The 16,618-nt window shown below is 54.6% G+C and overlaps 5 protein-coding genes across 5 annotated transcripts in view; 3 read left to right on the top strand and 2 right to left on the bottom strand.

Annotated features, from left to right (window-relative positions):
* Positions 1–143: 143 nt before the first annotated feature.
* PTSG_12280 (uncharacterized protein) lies at positions 144–3,985 on the bottom strand (the record flags this gene model as incomplete). The annotated part of the gene is made up of 12 exons (XM_004993759.1): positions 144–356; positions 475–552; positions 711–785; positions 992–1,042; positions 1,204–1,327; positions 1,462–1,526; positions 1,764–1,865; positions 2,041–2,202; positions 2,366–2,467; positions 2,763–2,950; positions 3,190–3,328; positions 3,656–3,985. 12 exons carry the CDS (start codon positions 3,983–3,985, stop codon positions 144–146), a joined length of 1,629 nt encoding a protein of 542 aa, XP_004993816.1.
* Positions 3,986–4,197: 212 nt separating this feature from the next.
* Positions 4,198–5,585, top strand: PTSG_05237 (60S ribosomal protein). Its single transcript, XM_004993758.1, has 3 exons — positions 4,198–4,243; positions 4,740–4,824; positions 5,189–5,585. Coding segments are annotated over exons 1-3 (156 nt in total). The 5' UTR covers positions 4,198–4,241; the 3' UTR covers positions 5,258–5,585.
* A 549-nt stretch (positions 5,586–6,134) lies between these two features.
* Positions 6,135–7,704, bottom strand: PTSG_05236 (uncharacterized protein; the record flags this gene model as incomplete). Its single annotated transcript, XM_004993757.1, has 4 exons — positions 7,682–7,704; positions 7,189–7,329; positions 6,741–6,811; positions 6,135–6,229 (listed from the first exon to the last, which is right to left on the bottom strand). Exons 1-4 carry the CDS (start codon positions 7,684–7,686, stop codon positions 6,135–6,137), a joined length of 312 nt encoding a protein of 103 aa, XP_004993814.1. The 5' UTR covers positions 7,687–7,704.
* Positions 7,705–7,768: 64 nt separating this feature from the next.
* On the top strand, positions 7,769–12,221 carry PTSG_12279 (ornithine aminotransferase). Its single transcript, XM_004993756.1, has 12 exons — positions 7,769–7,904; positions 8,317–8,568; positions 8,807–8,940; positions 9,138–9,249; positions 9,412–9,494; positions 9,630–9,700; positions 9,887–10,031; positions 10,246–10,368; positions 10,655–10,766; positions 11,084–11,177; positions 11,413–11,524; positions 11,729–12,221. Exons 2-12 carry the CDS (start codon positions 8,391–8,393, stop codon positions 11,885–11,887), a joined length of 1,323 nt encoding a protein of 440 aa, XP_004993813.1. The 5' UTR covers positions 7,769–7,904; positions 8,317–8,390; the 3' UTR covers positions 11,888–12,221.
* Positions 12,220–16,618, top strand: part of PTSG_12278 (uncharacterized protein) — a gene marked incomplete at its 3' end in the record, with an annotated part of 8,826 nt that continues 4,427 nt past the window's right edge. Inside the window, exons 1-2 of the mRNA XM_004993755.1 lie at positions 12,220–12,445; positions 12,866–16,460. Coding sequence (XP_004993812.1) covers positions 12,415–12,445; positions 12,866–16,460 — 3,626 coding nt within the window. The 5' untranslated portion in view covers positions 12,220–12,414. The remainder of the gene's footprint in view (positions 12,446–12,865; positions 16,461–16,618) is intronic.

The following is a 16,618-nucleotide window of genomic DNA, read 5'->3' as shown; positions in this document are numbered from 1 at the left end:
GGCGTCAGCGCAAGCAAACACACGACACCCCACTCTGTGTTGGTGTGTGTGTGTGTGTGTGTGTGTGTGTGTGTGTGTGTGTGTGTGTGTGTGTGTGTGTGTATGTGTGTGTGTGTGTGTGTGTGTGTGTGTGTGTGTGTGCATTATGCTGCGGTTGCAATGTCGCGAGCGAAGAGGGCGTACTGCATGAGCGGCACGACGGCGATGGAGCGGAGATCGGCCATCACAAACTCCACGTCCCTCTTCGTGCGCGCAACAGCGAGCGCGCGCTGGCGGAACGCAAACAGCGCAAAGCTGAGCAGTGGCAGCACATGCAGCGTATCAAAGCCAATGATGCGGTCCCACAGCAGCAGCACCTGTTGGTGAGTGTGTGAGTGTGTGAGTGTGTGTGTGTGTGTGTGTGTGTAAATGTGCTTAAATGTGTATGTTGTGCAGTTGCAATGGCAGCAAGAGCAGAATCACTGTCACATGAACCTGTTCTGGCAGGAGGTAGCCGGAAAAGGCCTGGAACATCCACGGAAACGCAATCTCAAGAGGATTGACCCCAAGACCCTGTTTGTCACCGTCCATGTGCGGGCATCAATCAGGACATGCAACTGTGCGTGTCAGCGCAGGGGTGCTCGTGTGCATGTGTACATACGAGCAGTGACTGTGTCATTGCAGCCATGCATCGGTGGCAATGATGTGCGCAGCACGCATGCCCTCCGGACCTTGAGGTGAAGGAGGAGATGTGGCAGCCGCACTTGCATCAGGTCCAGAAACGTTTGACTGAGACGGGCAATACCCTAGAGCACCACCACCACCACCACCAACACACACACACACACACACACATGTGCATTATTGTGGCGGTGGTCATTACTTGTTGTTGTGAGACACGGGTTTGGGATGGGAAGTAAACCAAAGTTGACAAAGTTGACACATGCTACGACACAGGGCAGAGATGTGTCGGTAAACAGCTACGGTGCAACGGTAGCAATGTGTCGCTCACGTTTGGATATTCGTTGAGCGTGTGTAGCAGACGAAAGTACCGCGTGTACAGCTGCAGCCATTTTGCAAGTGTATATGAGCCAGTGCAGAACAAAAACAACAGCACACACACATGTGCAAGATGCCAGCAAATTCATTTGCATGTTGTCGTGTATGTCTTGTATGTGTGTGTGTGTGTGTGTGTGTGTGTGTGTGTGTGTGTGTGTGTGTGACCTTGACAAAGACGCGGTACAGCTGTGGTGTTCGCGGATAGATAAATGCGAGTGGGGCGACGAAGAGGCAAAGGCCACGGAACGGAACAATGCCGTTTGGAACCACGTCTGCTCCCAGGCTGGTGCTACACCACACATTTGCATGTGTGTGAACGGGTGTGTGTGTGTGTGTGTGTGTGTGTGTGTGTGTGTGTGTGTGTGTGTGTGTGTGTGTGTGTGTGTGTGTGTGTGTGTGTGATGCACGGAATGTGGTGCTTACCAGCCGTATTCGGAGCTGAGCGCTGGGTCCCGAATCAGCGCGATCATCACTTCGAGGATGACGTCCTGGTAACAAAGTTTCGCATCCGTGTGCGTGCATGCACGTGCATGTGAGAAAACGGCATGCGATGGTGTTGGCAGTGAATGAAAGGACGGTCACGCGTGGTGCACAGCTGAAAACAGACACGCACACAATCACACACACGCACACAATTACACACACACACAATTACACACGCACACAATATCACACACGCACACAATTACACACACTCACACTCACACTTACACACACACACTCACGTAGAAGACAAAGTAGTTGTCGTCGAGGTTTGTCTGGTACTTTGCGTCTGCAGCGAGGAGGTGGTCCACGGGGCGACGCACCTGCCGAATCTCATGCCACAGCTGCACACCATCATGGTGAGTCGTGGTGTCAGTGATGGCGGCGAGTTGAAGTCAGTGTAGCACTGTGCTCGGTTGGGGTGTGAGCAAGCCCTGGTGGGTGTGGAAGAGTGGAACAGGCCGTGGAAGGTGTGATGCGTGCGACTGAACCCGCACTGTCTCCACTGTCCTCACTGACCTCGTCGTATTTCAATGCGTAGTCGTTGGGGTCCGCGCCGCACGTGGCCATATACCACAAGGTTGCCCGCTGCGCCACGGGGCACCCGCTGGTGATGTATGGCATGGCGTGGGTGGCGAGGGTGGGGCAGAGGCAGTGGTTGGTGTTGGGTAGGCTAGGCTTCTGGGGAGGAGAGGGTTGAAAGAGCTCAAAGAAGCAAGAAAGAGCGGAAGGGGAGGATGATCATCCACACACCCAGAACATACACACACACACACACACACACACACACACACACACACACACACACACACACACACACACACATACACACACACACACACACGTGCTTACCGCCGACAAAGGGCGCGGCAGTGGCTTGGCTCGGCTGATTTGGTGAGGCGTTGTACTGTGTCCAACAACGCCTGGAGATGCGTATCTTTGCTTCCTTTCGTTGCGGAGAACACACTATCTTGCGTGCCAATCTAACACAAGCACCATCACCGCACACGCGCAGGACCAGTGTGAGCATACCCACGCTGTTGTCCGGGGGGGGGTGGGTGAAGTATGTGTGTGTGTGTGTGTGTGTGTGTGTCTGTGTCTGTGTCTGTGTCTGTGTGTATGTGTGTGTGTCTGTGTGTATGTGTGTGTGTGTGTGTGTGGTGTGTGTGTGCGTGTTGTGTGTGTATATATTTCAAAACATGTCATGTATCATGGCCAGGGTACGTGGCCTCGCTACGCACCTGTGGAAGGGAAGGGTTGAGGTCGTGCAGGAGGGATCGGAGGGCACTAAGGGACGGCGTGGCGAATCGTGGCCCGGCAAACTCGAGCGGGGCATACGCGTCCTCCCGCATGTTCGGGTTACGCAGCGCCAGGTACTCACGCAGCAGGTCCTGATGGTCGTAGACAAACATGGACGTCTTCAACGGCTCTGCGTCAAACGATTGTATGGGAGCAGGCGTGCGTGTGTGTGTGTGTGTGTGTGTGTGTGTGTGTGTGTGTGTGTGTGTGTGTGTGTGTGTGTGTGTGTGTGTGTGTGTGTGTGAATGTGCAAGTCGTTGGGTGAGTGTTGAGTGCTTGTACGCTTGTTGTGCCATTGCGGTCAACTTGCACAGCACACTGTCGTCCATGGCACGATGTGTACAGGTGTTTGGGTTCTCTGTGACACACCTGGGCGGGTTCTGTCAACGAAGACCTCGCGCGATGGCAGCGTTGCCGAGTTGGGCGATGTTGATGGCAGTGTCAGTGGCATGTGATGCTCTGTGATGATCAAGTTGAGGCGGCAATCGATCTTGCGATGCCACGCTTGCTGTATGTGTGCACATGTGCGTATGTGTTTGTGTTTGGAGAGAGAGAGAGAGAGGTGGGAACAGGTCGATGGGTTACGTGGTGCACGGGACAGAGCCATCTTCTTACACCCACACGCACACACGCACCCACACGCACACACGCACACGCACACACGCACACACACACACACATGCACCCACACGCACACACGCACACGCACACACGCACACGCACAGGCACACACACGCGCACGCACACACACACACATCCACGCGCACGCGCACGCACGCACGCACGCACACACACACACACACACACATCCACACACATCCACACACTGACGAACCCTGGCAGCCTGAAAGAAATCCAGTTCGACATCCCCGAGCACGGGAGGTTGGATCCAGGCCTTTTGCTGCTGCAAGGAATGCTTCATTGCCGTGTGGCGGAGGTACTCTTGAATGGCTTCACGACACATGGCCATGGGATCGGTGTCGTGTTTCGCAGCGCCAGTACTGGGCAAGCTGCGCTTGCTTGTGCTGATGCTGTTGATTCCCGCACTGGCGCCCTTGGCCAACACGGCCTTTTCCACCAGCAGCCTCAAGAACATCACGTCCATCGGCCTGCATCCACCATCACTACTGACAGCGCTGCCAGTGCTGCTGTCATCATCGGCCATGGTGTGTGTGTGTGTGTGTGTGTGGTGTTGTGTTTCGCTGCTTCGTCTCCGCCGTCGACAGCACGACAGGCAGAGCTGTCTAAATGATAGATAAACAGGAATGACATGATTAAAGTGAATCGATTATTAGGAATGATTGAGGGAGCAAAAGAGAAAAGGGTGCTGTGTTCTGGATTTATTTGCTTCTGTGGGGACAGCGTGTGCGAGTGTGCCTTTTTCCTCCCGCATCATCCTTTACAGCACACGACAACCAACCATGTGAGTGTGCTGCTGCTTGTGTGTGTGTGCTTGTGTGGATGTGCGTGGGCTGTGTGCGTAAGCGCGGGCCACAAAGCAAGGAAAGTGCAGAGCACCGAGCACAGAGCACCGAGCACCGAGCACAGAGCACCGAGCACCGAGCACCGAGCACAGGGTGTGTGCAAAGACGAAGCAGCTTCGTTGATGAGTGGCCAGGGAGAGACACGACGTCGCAATGAGCGATGCTGTTACGATGAGGAGTATGGCAGCAGATACGAGGAGCTGTGTTTGATGATTCAGGGATACAAAGCTAAACGCTGTGAACGCCGAGACAGCAGCATCAGCAGCAGAGGCACAACCCAATGCACACGTTTCCGTGTGCTGTCGCTTCGCGTTTGCACCACGCACGTACCGCCGCGACTCCATTCTTGACTCATCGCTGTGTCTTCTTCCACCCCCGCTTCCAACCCTTCTTCCCACATTTCCTCTTTGTTCTCGTTCTTCCAACCACGCACAGGCCCAGCCACAAGTCCTTCAGGATCAAGATGAAGCTGGCCAAGGCCGCCCGCAAGAACAGGCCTCTTCCCCAGTGGATCCGCCTCGTGAGTCTTGGCGCTAGAGGGATTGCTGTGGTTGCTCTTGTTGTTGCTGTTGATTGTGTCGTGTGCCCGTGCAGCTGCGGGAATGTTTGTGGGTTTGTTGATGTGTGCGTGTGTGTGTGATGGTGGCTTTCGGTGGAGGCGTGGTTGTTGCGTGAGGTAACTGTATTTGAGTGCGTGCGAGCCAAGGCACGCGCAATCGTGCACGAGCGCGTGCACATACGCTTCTTCTTTGTGTTGCATTCACGCACCGTTCTTAACAACCCTCTATCAACCGCACAGTTATGAACCCCCTCGTGCACACACTCACACCCATACCTCACCGCACGCACACGCACGCACACACCGTTTCTTTGTCCTCGTTCAGAAAACGGACAACAAGATCCGATACAACGCCAAGCGCCGCCGCTGGCGCCAGACCAAGCTCAACTTCTGAGCTGTCTTGCTTGTGTTTGGTTCGCGTGGCGTTTTCGTTGTTCATCCACACCGTCTCGTCTCTCTGTGTGTGGCGGTGATGGTGCCCCAGCTACCGCATGCATCCGTCTGCTTGCTGCAGTCGCTTCATCCTGCGCGCGTGCGTGCGTGATGTGGCTGCTTCGTTTGTTGTCGGGTGTGTGTGCATGTGAGTGGCATCGTTTGCGGGGAACTGCTGGCAACGTGTGGCTTTGTCGTGCATGTTGCCGCCCTGCTTGTGTCTTGTCTCTTTCCTGTCATAAACGACTGGCTGGGTCCACCACCACCAACAAACTTTGGCACGTATCCGGTCTTAAGCGGAGTGATGACAAGAGGTGTGTGCGAAGATGGGGGGTGCTTTGATGTGGACGATGACAGAGAGGGGCAGCAGGCACAGCTGTGATGGTTGGCATCATTCGTGGGTTGGTTGGTTGGTTGGTCTATTTACATCAGGCATGCAGGCAGGGTAGCAAAACAGGAGGAAGGAAGGAAGGCGAGACGACCAATTGAAAGTGAAATGGAAGAAGGACAACACAGACAAAAAATGCTCGGGCGATGATGGATGTTGGGAACAATAGTAGAGTTAGGGCGCGAGTGGTAGCGTTGACAGACAAAACAAGAACATGTGTGATATGGGAGGAGCGAAGAACAAAGCAAGATGAGAAACAAACATGAACAGACAGACAAGTCATCAAGCGCAGCTAGCTTGTCTTCTTCACGTTTGTTGTTGTTGTTGTTGTTGTTGTTGTTGTTGTTGTTGTTGTTGTTGTTGTTGTTGTTGTTGTTGTGGTTGTTGTTGTTGTTGTTGTTGTTGTTGTTGTTGTTGTTGTTGTTGTTGGTTGTTATTGTTGGATGGTTGATCAGTTAGATGAGGCATTATCCTCGTCGACAGTTTGCCGCAGGCTGCGTTGAATATTGGCCATGAGCTTCATCTTCACTTCCTCCGGTACCATCTCTGCAGAACGAGGGAGATGAAGGGCGGGATGAGGTGGTGTTGTACGCAGGTGGATCCATGATGTGTGCAAAACACACAAGCAAAGGAATAAGCATAGCAAGCGTACATGCATGAAGCACACACACACACACACGCACACATACGCAAACATACGCAAACACACGTACACGTACACACACGCACACGCACACGCATCCACAAACACACACACACACACACACACTGCATCCACAAGTCACAGCGTACGTCTTGCTTCAGGGGTGATGGCTGCAACTAGCTGTGCTACTGTCATATCCCCTTGATCCTGCAGTTTGCCTGACGTCACCGGGAAGTGAACCCCGGGAAGAAGGGGGGCACAAACGAAAAACACCGTAAACAAACATGCAGCGGAAACAACAGCATGGGATGGGAGAAGTCACATGATGATATGTGTACACTCGCACACACACACACACACACATACACACACACACACACACACACACACACACACACACACACACACACATACCGCTTGCCAAGTCGCGCACGCGATCACGCCAATTGCTCTTCTTCAACTCATCTCTGAGCATGGCCTTGAGCCTACCCCACGACAGAACAAACAGCCAATGATGAAGTGAACGAGACAGACGGTGAGCATATTCAACAAACCAACGGAGCGGAGCTTAAGCACGCGAGCACAACGATGTTGCGTCGCATCAACTCAAAGGAAGAGACGACTCAAGCAACATGCAGGACAAATACACAAGCACACACAAAGCGGCACAAATACACATGCGCACAGGTCATAGGTCAGCTCCAACTAACCCCTCCACACATGAACACACACAAACACATCCACACACACCCACACACACCCACACACACACACCCACACACACACACAAACACATACAACACATACACACACACCCACACACACATTGACCAAACAAACCGCTGCCAGAATAAATACACACCTCTCTTTCTGTCCGCTCTCAATCAACTGCTGGTTGATTGACGCTCGAAGCTGTTCCTCGGATTGTGCCGGATCACTGCAAGCACAAGCAAAACATACCACGTTGCAAGGAATGTGAGATTGTGTGTGTGTGTGTGTGTGACTGACTGAGAGTGAGTGAGAGAGTATGCTGAACAGGAGGTTGCAACGTCAAAACACATGAGCGGTGCAAGGTGGTGTGTGAGCGACCGAACCGCTTCTGTGCGTTGCTGATCACAAGCACACGCCAGCAAAACCAACCAACAAAACCAAAAACTCCCACCACACCACACAACACACTTACACACACTTACACACACACACACAGCACATGCTCCCCAACGCGATAACCAATGAACGCGCCTCCAATCTGCCTCGACCTCACACATTTCCTCCCCCATGAACAACCTCTCCATATCCCGTCCTCCTCCGCTCGCTTTCCGTCTCCGCCTTCCTTCTTCCCAGCATCGTCACACCTCATGTTGGTTGTCGTTTGGCCGGGTCGGTCTGGGGCTGAGAGGACGGCGGAAATTTTGTTGAAGATGCTTTCAAACTTCGTTTGCAGCAAAGTTGGCAAAGCCGCTTTTGCCAACAGCCATCTTGCTTCGTTTGCCTGCGTCCGCCACAACCGTTTGTGTGGACATTGCAAGCAGCCGCATTTCCACACCACTGGATTCGAACGCAAGACGAAGACAAAAGGTGTGCTGCTGAAAAGAAGGAAGTGTGATCGCGTGGTTGTGGTGCGGTGGCTGGGGTGTGTTTGGCGACGTTGCATCTTGCATTCACACATGATAGGGTAGGATGGTTGTTGGCCTAGTCTGCTTGCCTAGTCTGCTTGCCTTGCCTGCTTGCCTCTGTTTGACTCATGAAGCCATCATTGTGCGGCGGCGTGTGGATGGGTGTTGTTTGTCTTGTTGCTGATTGATTGGTTCATGTCATCCACCAAAGCAAAGCCAAACTAAGCCATAACAGTTGCACGACCAATCAGGGTCTTCCACCCTTTTGTTTCCTCAGGTCATTCATCACCCACCTGTCTCCTTCTCACTTCTGAAGAGCCCGTGGCTTTTTTTGCATTGTTCACTGTGTTGTGTTTTTGATCTTGCAAACGCAGCAGGAGAAGCAGAGGGAACAAGGAACACACTACGTGAAGCGCGCAGCAAGAAGAACAAGAAGAAGACAACAACGATGATGATGATGTCGACACGCCGCATCGTGAGCAGTGCTCGCACTGCCGTGCCTGCTATTCGCCAGCAGGCTCGTGCCATGTCCTCACCGACAGACCCGGAGCCCAACACGGAGGCTTCCCTCAAGTTCATCCACCGTGAGGACACCTACGGCGCCCACAACTACCACCCTCTCCCAGGTACGCTTTTTCTTGTCGTCGATGACGTGCGTGATCTCTGCCCTTCAAACACCATGATGGTTTTTTCTGTTTTGCTCACGTGTGAGCACCTGTGCTTCACTCAGAGTGATGTATGTGTGCGTGAGTGCATGTGAGTGCATGTGAATGTGTGCCTTTCTTCTTACTCATGCACTCACTCTCTTCCTCACACGTACCCACTCGCAAACACTCACACGCGTTGGTCCTTGGATATCTGCAGTTGTCCTTGCCCGCGGCTCTGGCGTGTTTGTGTGGGACGTCGACGGCAAGCGCTACTATGATTTCCTCAGCGCCTACTCTGCCGTCAACCAGGGCCACTGCCACCCCAAGATCGTCAAGGCCCTCATCGACCAGGTATGGCACATACATGCATGCATGCATTGGTATAGGTGTGTGTGTGTGTGTTGGGTGTCACGTGCAGCCAACTGTTTTGCAAGTGCCTTGGCTCCCGTGCCAAATTGTGTGCGTTGCTCGTGTATCTGCCATGCCAAGACGACCACACCGCTCATTCGCCATCTCCCCCCTTCCACCCGGAATGACTGTCTTTGCAGGCCGAGAACATGACGCTGACGTCCCGCGCCTTCTACAACAACAAGCTGGGCGAGTTTGAGCAGTTTATGACGCAGCTCTTTGGCTACGACAAGTTCCTCCCCATGAACACCGGTGCGTTCGTACATCTTCTGTGCCTATGTGTGCGTGTCTGTGTGTGTGTGTGTCTGTGTCTGTTGTGCGGCATGTGTCGTGTTGGCCCCGTGGAACTCACCACAACTACCAACTACTTGCTGCGTGCTGCTGTGCATGCGTATGTGTGTATGTGTGTGTTAGGTGTTGAGGCGTGGGAGACGGGTGTGAAGCTTGCTCGCCGCTGGGGCTACGACGTCAAGGGCATCCCAGAGAACCAGGCAAAGGTGCGCCAATGGTTGTGTGAGTGTGTGTATGTGTGAGTGTGTAAGTGAGTGAGTGTGTGTATAAGTGTTTGTGTGAGAGAGACGGTGCGCCAACCTCATTGCATGCATGCATCCATTTCTGCTTGCGTGGCACAGGTTGTGTTTGCCGAGAACAACTTCCACGGCCGCACGCTCGCCGCCATCTCCGCCTCCACCGATCCAGAGAGGTGCACTTACATGTTTGTGTGTGTGTGTGTGTGTGTGTGTGTGTGTGTGTGCTTGCGCGCGCGCCGTGTGAATGTGTGTGCTTGGGCTGAACTGCCGTTGTTCCCGTGTCCCCCACAACTCACAACAATCATTGTCACGTCCCTGCCCATCCTCCTCTCCATCTCTCGTCCTTTTGCAACCTGCAGCTACGGCGGGTTTGGCCCGTTTATGCCAGGGTTCATCAAGGTTCCATTTGGTGATCTCAAGGCGCTTGAGGAGGCTGTCAAGGACCCAACCGTCGCCGCGTACAAGTGCGAGCCCATCCAGGGCGAGGCCGGTGTCATCGTCCCCGTACGTCATGCACACACACACACACACACACCATGCTCCCACTTGTGCTCATTGTTGTTGTCGTGCTTTGCTTGCTTGTTTATGTGTGTGTGCGTGCGTGTGCGTGGCCTTGCGTGCGTTTCCCCCGCACTACATTTCGTCTCTTCCTCCCTGCCACCCAACTCACACTGTCTCATGCACGCCCTCCCTTTGTCACCATGGACCCCTACCGCAGGATGAGGGCTACCTGCGGGAGGCGCAGCGCATCTGCCACGAGAACAACTGCCTCTTCATGGCCGACGAGGTCCAGACAGGCTGCGCACGCACGGGCAAGCTCCTCGCCTGCGACTACGAGGAGGTGCGTGCAACGGATGTAACCGCCAACAACGGAGGGTTGTGTGTCTGTGTCTGTCTGTGTGTCTGCGTGTGTGTGTGTGTGTGTGCGCCCAGTGAGATGCTCAAACAGTTCTATTGGATCCTTCTGTCTGTCTGCCTGTCTGTCTGTCTGTCTGCATGTCTGCATGTCTGTCTGCCTGTCAAGCCCCCCCCCCCTCTTTGCGTCTGTCTCCCTCCTCTCTCACGCACACTCGCGCACAAACACAAACATGCACGTACACACGTGCCTCAACTTGGGTGGAGTACAGGTGAAGCCCGATGTTGTTGTGCTCGGCAAGGCGCTCTCTGGCGGCGTGTTGCCCGTCTCTGGCGTGCTCGCCAACGACGAGGTCATGCTCACCATCAAGCCCGGACAGCACGGTGCGTCTGCTTGCACTTGCGTTGTAACCGTGGACAGAAGACAAAAGGACAAAGAAGTGCATGTGTGCATTATGTGTGTGTGCATGTGTGTGTGGGGGGTGGGTGCAGGTGTGCCTATGCATGCGTCGCTTGCTGTCTTTTGCACTGCAGTTCGTTTCCACTGCCTCCAATCCATGCTCACAACAATTTATTGTTCTCACGTCAAACCCTTGAACGCCTGCACCTCCCCCTCCCCACAACTTCTTCTTCTTCTTCTTCTTCTCTCCATGCGTTTCATGGTTTTGTTTGTCTGCTTGTTGTTGGTTGGTTGGTGCCAGGCTCCACTTTTGGCGGCAACCCGCTGTCCTGCGCTGTGGGCATGGCGGCCATGAAGGTTCTTGTTGAGGAGAACCTCGCCGAGAACGCAAACAGGTCAGGCCACAGCGCGCACATGGGTTGGCCCTCCACATCATTGACACCCTGTCACACACACACACACACACACACACACACACATGCGTTTACTTGTATTGTGCTGTTTGGGTGTATTGTTGTTTGTACCCACCCGCGCGATGACGCGATTGTGTGTTTTAGCTTCATATCTTCTCCCACGCGGTCCCCACCAACACGCATCTCAATCCCAACACACACACACACACACGCACAGGATGGGCAAGATCCTTCGCGACCGGCTGACGGCGCTTGACTCGCCGCTCATCACTACCGTGCGCGGCAAGGGCCTCCTCAACGCCATTGTCATCAAGCCCCACAAGGGCAAGGTGCGATGGCTTGTGGGCTCTTGTTGGTGCAGGTTTTGTGCACACGCGCGACACACCATACACGCTCACACACGCTCACACAAGCTCACCTGCTTTACGCACGCACACCCTCATCTACGCACACATTTACACGCACACATTTACACGCACACATGTTCACACGTACTCACACGCACCCGCGTATCCATGCACAACATGCTGCAGACTGCTTGGGATGTGTGCATGAAGCTGCGTGACAACGGGCTGCTCGCCAAGCCAACGCACGACGACATCATCCGCTTTGCACCCCCACTCGTCATCAACAAGGACCAGATTGAGGAGTGCGCAGACATCATTGCCAACACCATCAAGGCCTTTGAGTGATCACACACCGGGCGTGAGCGAGCGGGCATTGTCGCCCTTCCACCTCGCTGCAAGCCAACTGCACTTTGCTTCATGGAGTGATCCGCGCGCGCGTGTGTGATGTGTGATGTGTGATGTGTGTGTGTGTGTGTGATGTGTGATGTGTGATGTGTCTGTGCGTGTAATGTGTGTTGACTGGTGTGACGGACTCTCTCCCCGCATCTCTGTGTTCGTGGTGTTGTGTCGCCTGTGTTTTCTGTTGCAACCACCAACCAATACACAACACGTTTTTTGAACTTGGCGGCGTGCATATTCTATGAAAATATCAACAAATTGTCCACAACCAACTTCCCGCCACTTTTTGCGCGCCGCGAAAGCGACTCGTCCAAGCACGACAAAGACAAGCGAGACGAGCGAGAACGGGTTGCAGGGGGTGGTTGCACTACCTCACCCACTCACTCCATCGGTTGCTCTGCTGTTCAGCACACTGCCGCATTGTCACAATTGAGACACTCTTGAGGGGATAAAGAAGAGTCTCAAGGAGCGCCATGACGTCCCAGGACTTGTTCAGCTCAAGCGGTGAGGGTGTGTGTGTGTGTGTGTGTGTGTGTGTGTGTGTGTGTGTGTGTGTGTCACTGTGCCTCGCGCGGATGCGCTTGTACCAAGTTCTGGACAGTGACAAAGCTTAGGTGTATTGGTTCCGCTGTGATTCTTTCGTCACCTACGAAATTCACGTTCCACACAAACGTTTAAGCCACCAACCAGTAGACGCGTGGTTATGTTGCAACCCCCGGGCCGGGTGGTGTGTGTGTGTGTGTGTGTGTGTGTGTGTGTGTGTGTGTGTGTGTGCACATGCGTTGCCTTTCGTCCACGCTACATTCACACTCACACTCACACACACACACTCTCTCTCTCTCTCTCTCACCCTCACACACACACTTTCACACACATTCACACACACGCACATTCACACACACGTTCACACACACACACATGCAGTGGATGCGCTGTTCTTTGATGATGATGATGTACATCACAACGGGAGTCAACACATGCGCCTGACCACGTACGATGAAGACCAACCACAACCGCAACAGCAGCGAGAGCAGCACCAAGACCACCGCTCTTCCTCCTTCAATGGCCTGCAGCTGTCTGGCCAGGTGTCTGACCGGAGGCCGCCGCGTCAGTTGAGCAAGAGCGGGCTGGCCATTCCTCTCCTGTCTGATGACCTGGATGACGACGGCTCTCAGGCCACTCTCATGGATGTGTACCCGGATGCGTCGCAGGCCGACGACATGCCTCACAATGCAAGCAACATCCTTTTCACCAACCCTGCCACGCCAACCCAGGCCACCACAGCCGCTCACACCGGTACTGCCGCAGCGCACCGCTCTCCAGCTCAAGTGCCAGTCCGACCACAACAGCAACAACAGCAACAACAGCGCAGGGCTGATGGCGCTGATGATGACGATGGCGAGGATGGTGGTGGTGATCATCAACAGCAACAGCCATCGTCAGTGCCTGGCACAGGAACAGGCGCTCGTGTATCAAATGTGAATCCAGCCACCTCGCAGCGCAACCAACCGGGCCATCCATCCCGTCCCGTCTCGGTTGAGGAGATGTTTGGACATGCACCAACACCCTTTCCCATGCAGGAGGAGGGCGGCGATGTTGTTGATGATGATGGCAATGTTGACGATGATGGCAACAGAGCGGAAGTGGAACAACCACGTCGTCCGCAGCCCACGAGAGCCAGTACCACCGCCAACTCCAACAACACTGCAGGGGGAGCCGCAACAACCGCAGCCTGCTCCGCCGCCAATGGCACCACGGCTCATGGCGGCAACAGAAGGCGGAGCTCACAACATGCACTTGACAAGGACGATGACGACCGCGTGTCGCTGCCGTGTCCGGCACCTCGAGTACAGCAGTCATTGGACTCGCTGGCTGAGTCCGAGAACAGCATGCTCTTCACACGCACACCCGTGCTCATATCAGGAACAGCGCCAAAGATGCTGCTTGCGCCGTCAGTTGCAAACAACAACGATGACAATGATTGTGACGATGATGACGATGACGGAGACGAACAAGAAGAAGAAGGAAGCGTGCATGAGCGGCAACAGCACAAGCAGCAAACCACCACGACTGTTGACAGCGTGACCACTGGCGGAGAGACGGAGCAAACGTCCGGTCCAACAACGGTGTCGGCATCACAAGTGGCAGGCGCTGCTGCCCAACAACAACAACAACAACAACAACAACAACAACAACAGCAAACGACGGATGTGTGGGACGCTGCCGGTGCTGGAATACCACAGAACGAGCTCATGTCACAGTTCTCGCTGCGGATTGACGATTCCTTGCGCGACACGATGAATTCAGAGCGCTTCACGGAGACGCAGCAGACACAGTTTGACACATGCACGCAGGACACAGTTGACAGCGTGGCTTTTGATCAACAACAACAACAACAACAACAACAACAACAACAACAACAACAACAACAACAACAACAACAACAACAACAACAACAACAACAACAACAACAACAACAACAACAACAACCGCAGTCCCGTCAGCCGAGCACGGAAACTGCATCGGCCGTCGGCGATGGGGCGTCCAGCAGCATCACCACAGCAGCAACAGCAACAGCAACAGCAGGTACCACAGCAACAACAACGACCACGACAGCGCCAAGCTCGTCCTCAGCAACAACGACGACGACAACTACCCCGAACCGAGGCCTTGCGCAGGATGTGAGCGATGGCAGTGCCGATACAGCACGTGCGATTATGGGCAGTGTTGCCAAGGCAACGGTGGAGGTGCGCACACCAACAAGCGCGATGGCGAGTGTCGGTAATGCTGGCGCTGATGGCGATGGCGATGTTGATGGCGATGATGATGGTCAAAGAGGAGACCACCAGCGCGCGTGCGCTGACGAGCGCAAGAGGACAGAACGCGACACCACATGCAGTCGCAATCTCGGTGGTGAAACCTCCCATGCAGCCCACGTGAACACCACGAAGAGCACCGACAATGACGTTATGGGTGGCGATGACGATGCTGACGACGACGACGACGGTGACGATGAAGATGATGACACACACATGCCGTCGTCGGTGACATCACCGCATGGCGGAACCACCACATCCTCGGTTGCGCGGCAGGACTCGACAGCCGTGTACGGGTACCCACCAGGCGAGTCACCCGTCATCTCACGCACCTCCCACGGCGATGGCGGTAATGATGCTGCTGACGACAATGCTGTCCGCTGTGGCAGCGACGGCCATAACGCGACCAATGCCCCCAGTGAGCAACACAAAGCCCTTTCTGTACCAGCAGCAACAGCAACAGCGACAGCAACAGCGACAGCGGCGAGCAAGCCGGTGGTGCTGGATGAGGGAAGTGACCGCCGACGCATCTCGGGTCTCATTTTCGATTCGGGGAAAGAGACGCAGTTTGACGACACGGAAGACGATGACGATGATCATGATCATGATGATCATGATGGTGACGATGCTGAGGATGAGGATGCCGGTGGTGATGTTGTGGAAAAGGTCAAGACTGCCATGGCCGCCAATGAACAACAACAACAACAGCAGCAGCAGCAACAACAACGGCAGCGAGGGCATGGCGTGTTGTCGAGAACGACGAGTCGCCATTCTGCACCATCTCCAACACTGTCCTTGCATGCAAAACAAGAGCAGCAGCAGCAGCAGCAGCAAGTGCATCAACGTACAGGAGCAGCAGCACCTGTCAATTATAGTGAGGAAGAGGAAGATGAGGAGGAGGGTGTGCCGGACACGCAACACGAGGATGTGCAGACCGAAAAACAGCAGGGGAGCAACAAGAAGGCGGCACAGGATCATGTGACTGCTGGAAACACAAATCCAAACCAACGACCGCAACAACAGCAACAGCAGCAGCAGCAAGTGGAGGGGTGCAAGGTGGTGCGAGCTGACACCACCATGGCGGAAGAGGAACTGAGTGCTGACCTCAACGCTGACGATGATGATGATGATGACCATGCAGCTGGTCACACGAGCCACAAACAGAACCAGAACCACCAGCGTCAACATGACGATGGTGGTGGTGCCAGCGATAGCGAGAGTGACAGCGAGGAGAGCGGCGATGACAACTATCGTGGCAGGAGCCCCGAGGTTCGTGCGCATGTGTCATCGGCTGCGCAATCTCAAACTTCCCCTTTGCGACGAAACCACACAACCACGCTCAATGGTATTGCCGAGCACCACGAGCCACACCATAGGCAGGGCGATCCTGACGATGCTGATGGTGCGGCTGCTGATGACGATGCTGATGATGACGATGATGATGGGAGCGAAGATGATGATGGTGCGCGACCTGCTGCCAAGCGAGCGGCATATGATGCCAGCGATCGCACGAGGTCAGATGCAAGCGCATCATCTCCGCCAGGGAAGCGTGCCGGCAGTGGTGGCCTGCTGTTGAGCGTGTTGAACAAGACACCGCCACGCCGCAAGCCGCGGCCTGCCTCAAGGCCTGCGCGAAGAAGCAGCGGTGACGATCGCTCAAGACGAGCACGCCCTCATCTGTCGAGCAAGCCACCGCAGTCCAGGTTGGTTTCGTTTCCCAGGTTTGAGGGGTGGAACAGTGGTGTGTTTGTGTGTGGATGGTGCTTGCATGTGTTTGTGCGTGTGCTTGTGCGCGTTTGTGCGTGTGCTTGCACGTGTTTGTGCGTGTGGTTGCATGTGCGTGCGTGTTTGTGTGTCTGCA

The sequence above is a fragment of the Salpingoeca rosetta genome (genome assembly GCF_000188695.1).
Source record: "Salpingoeca rosetta unplaced genomic scaffold supercont1.12, whole genome shotgun sequence".
NCBI classification, from domain to species: Eukaryota; class Choanoflagellata; order Craspedida; family Salpingoecidae; genus Salpingoeca; species Salpingoeca rosetta.
This window is presented reverse-complemented; position numbering and strand designations above follow the sequence as displayed.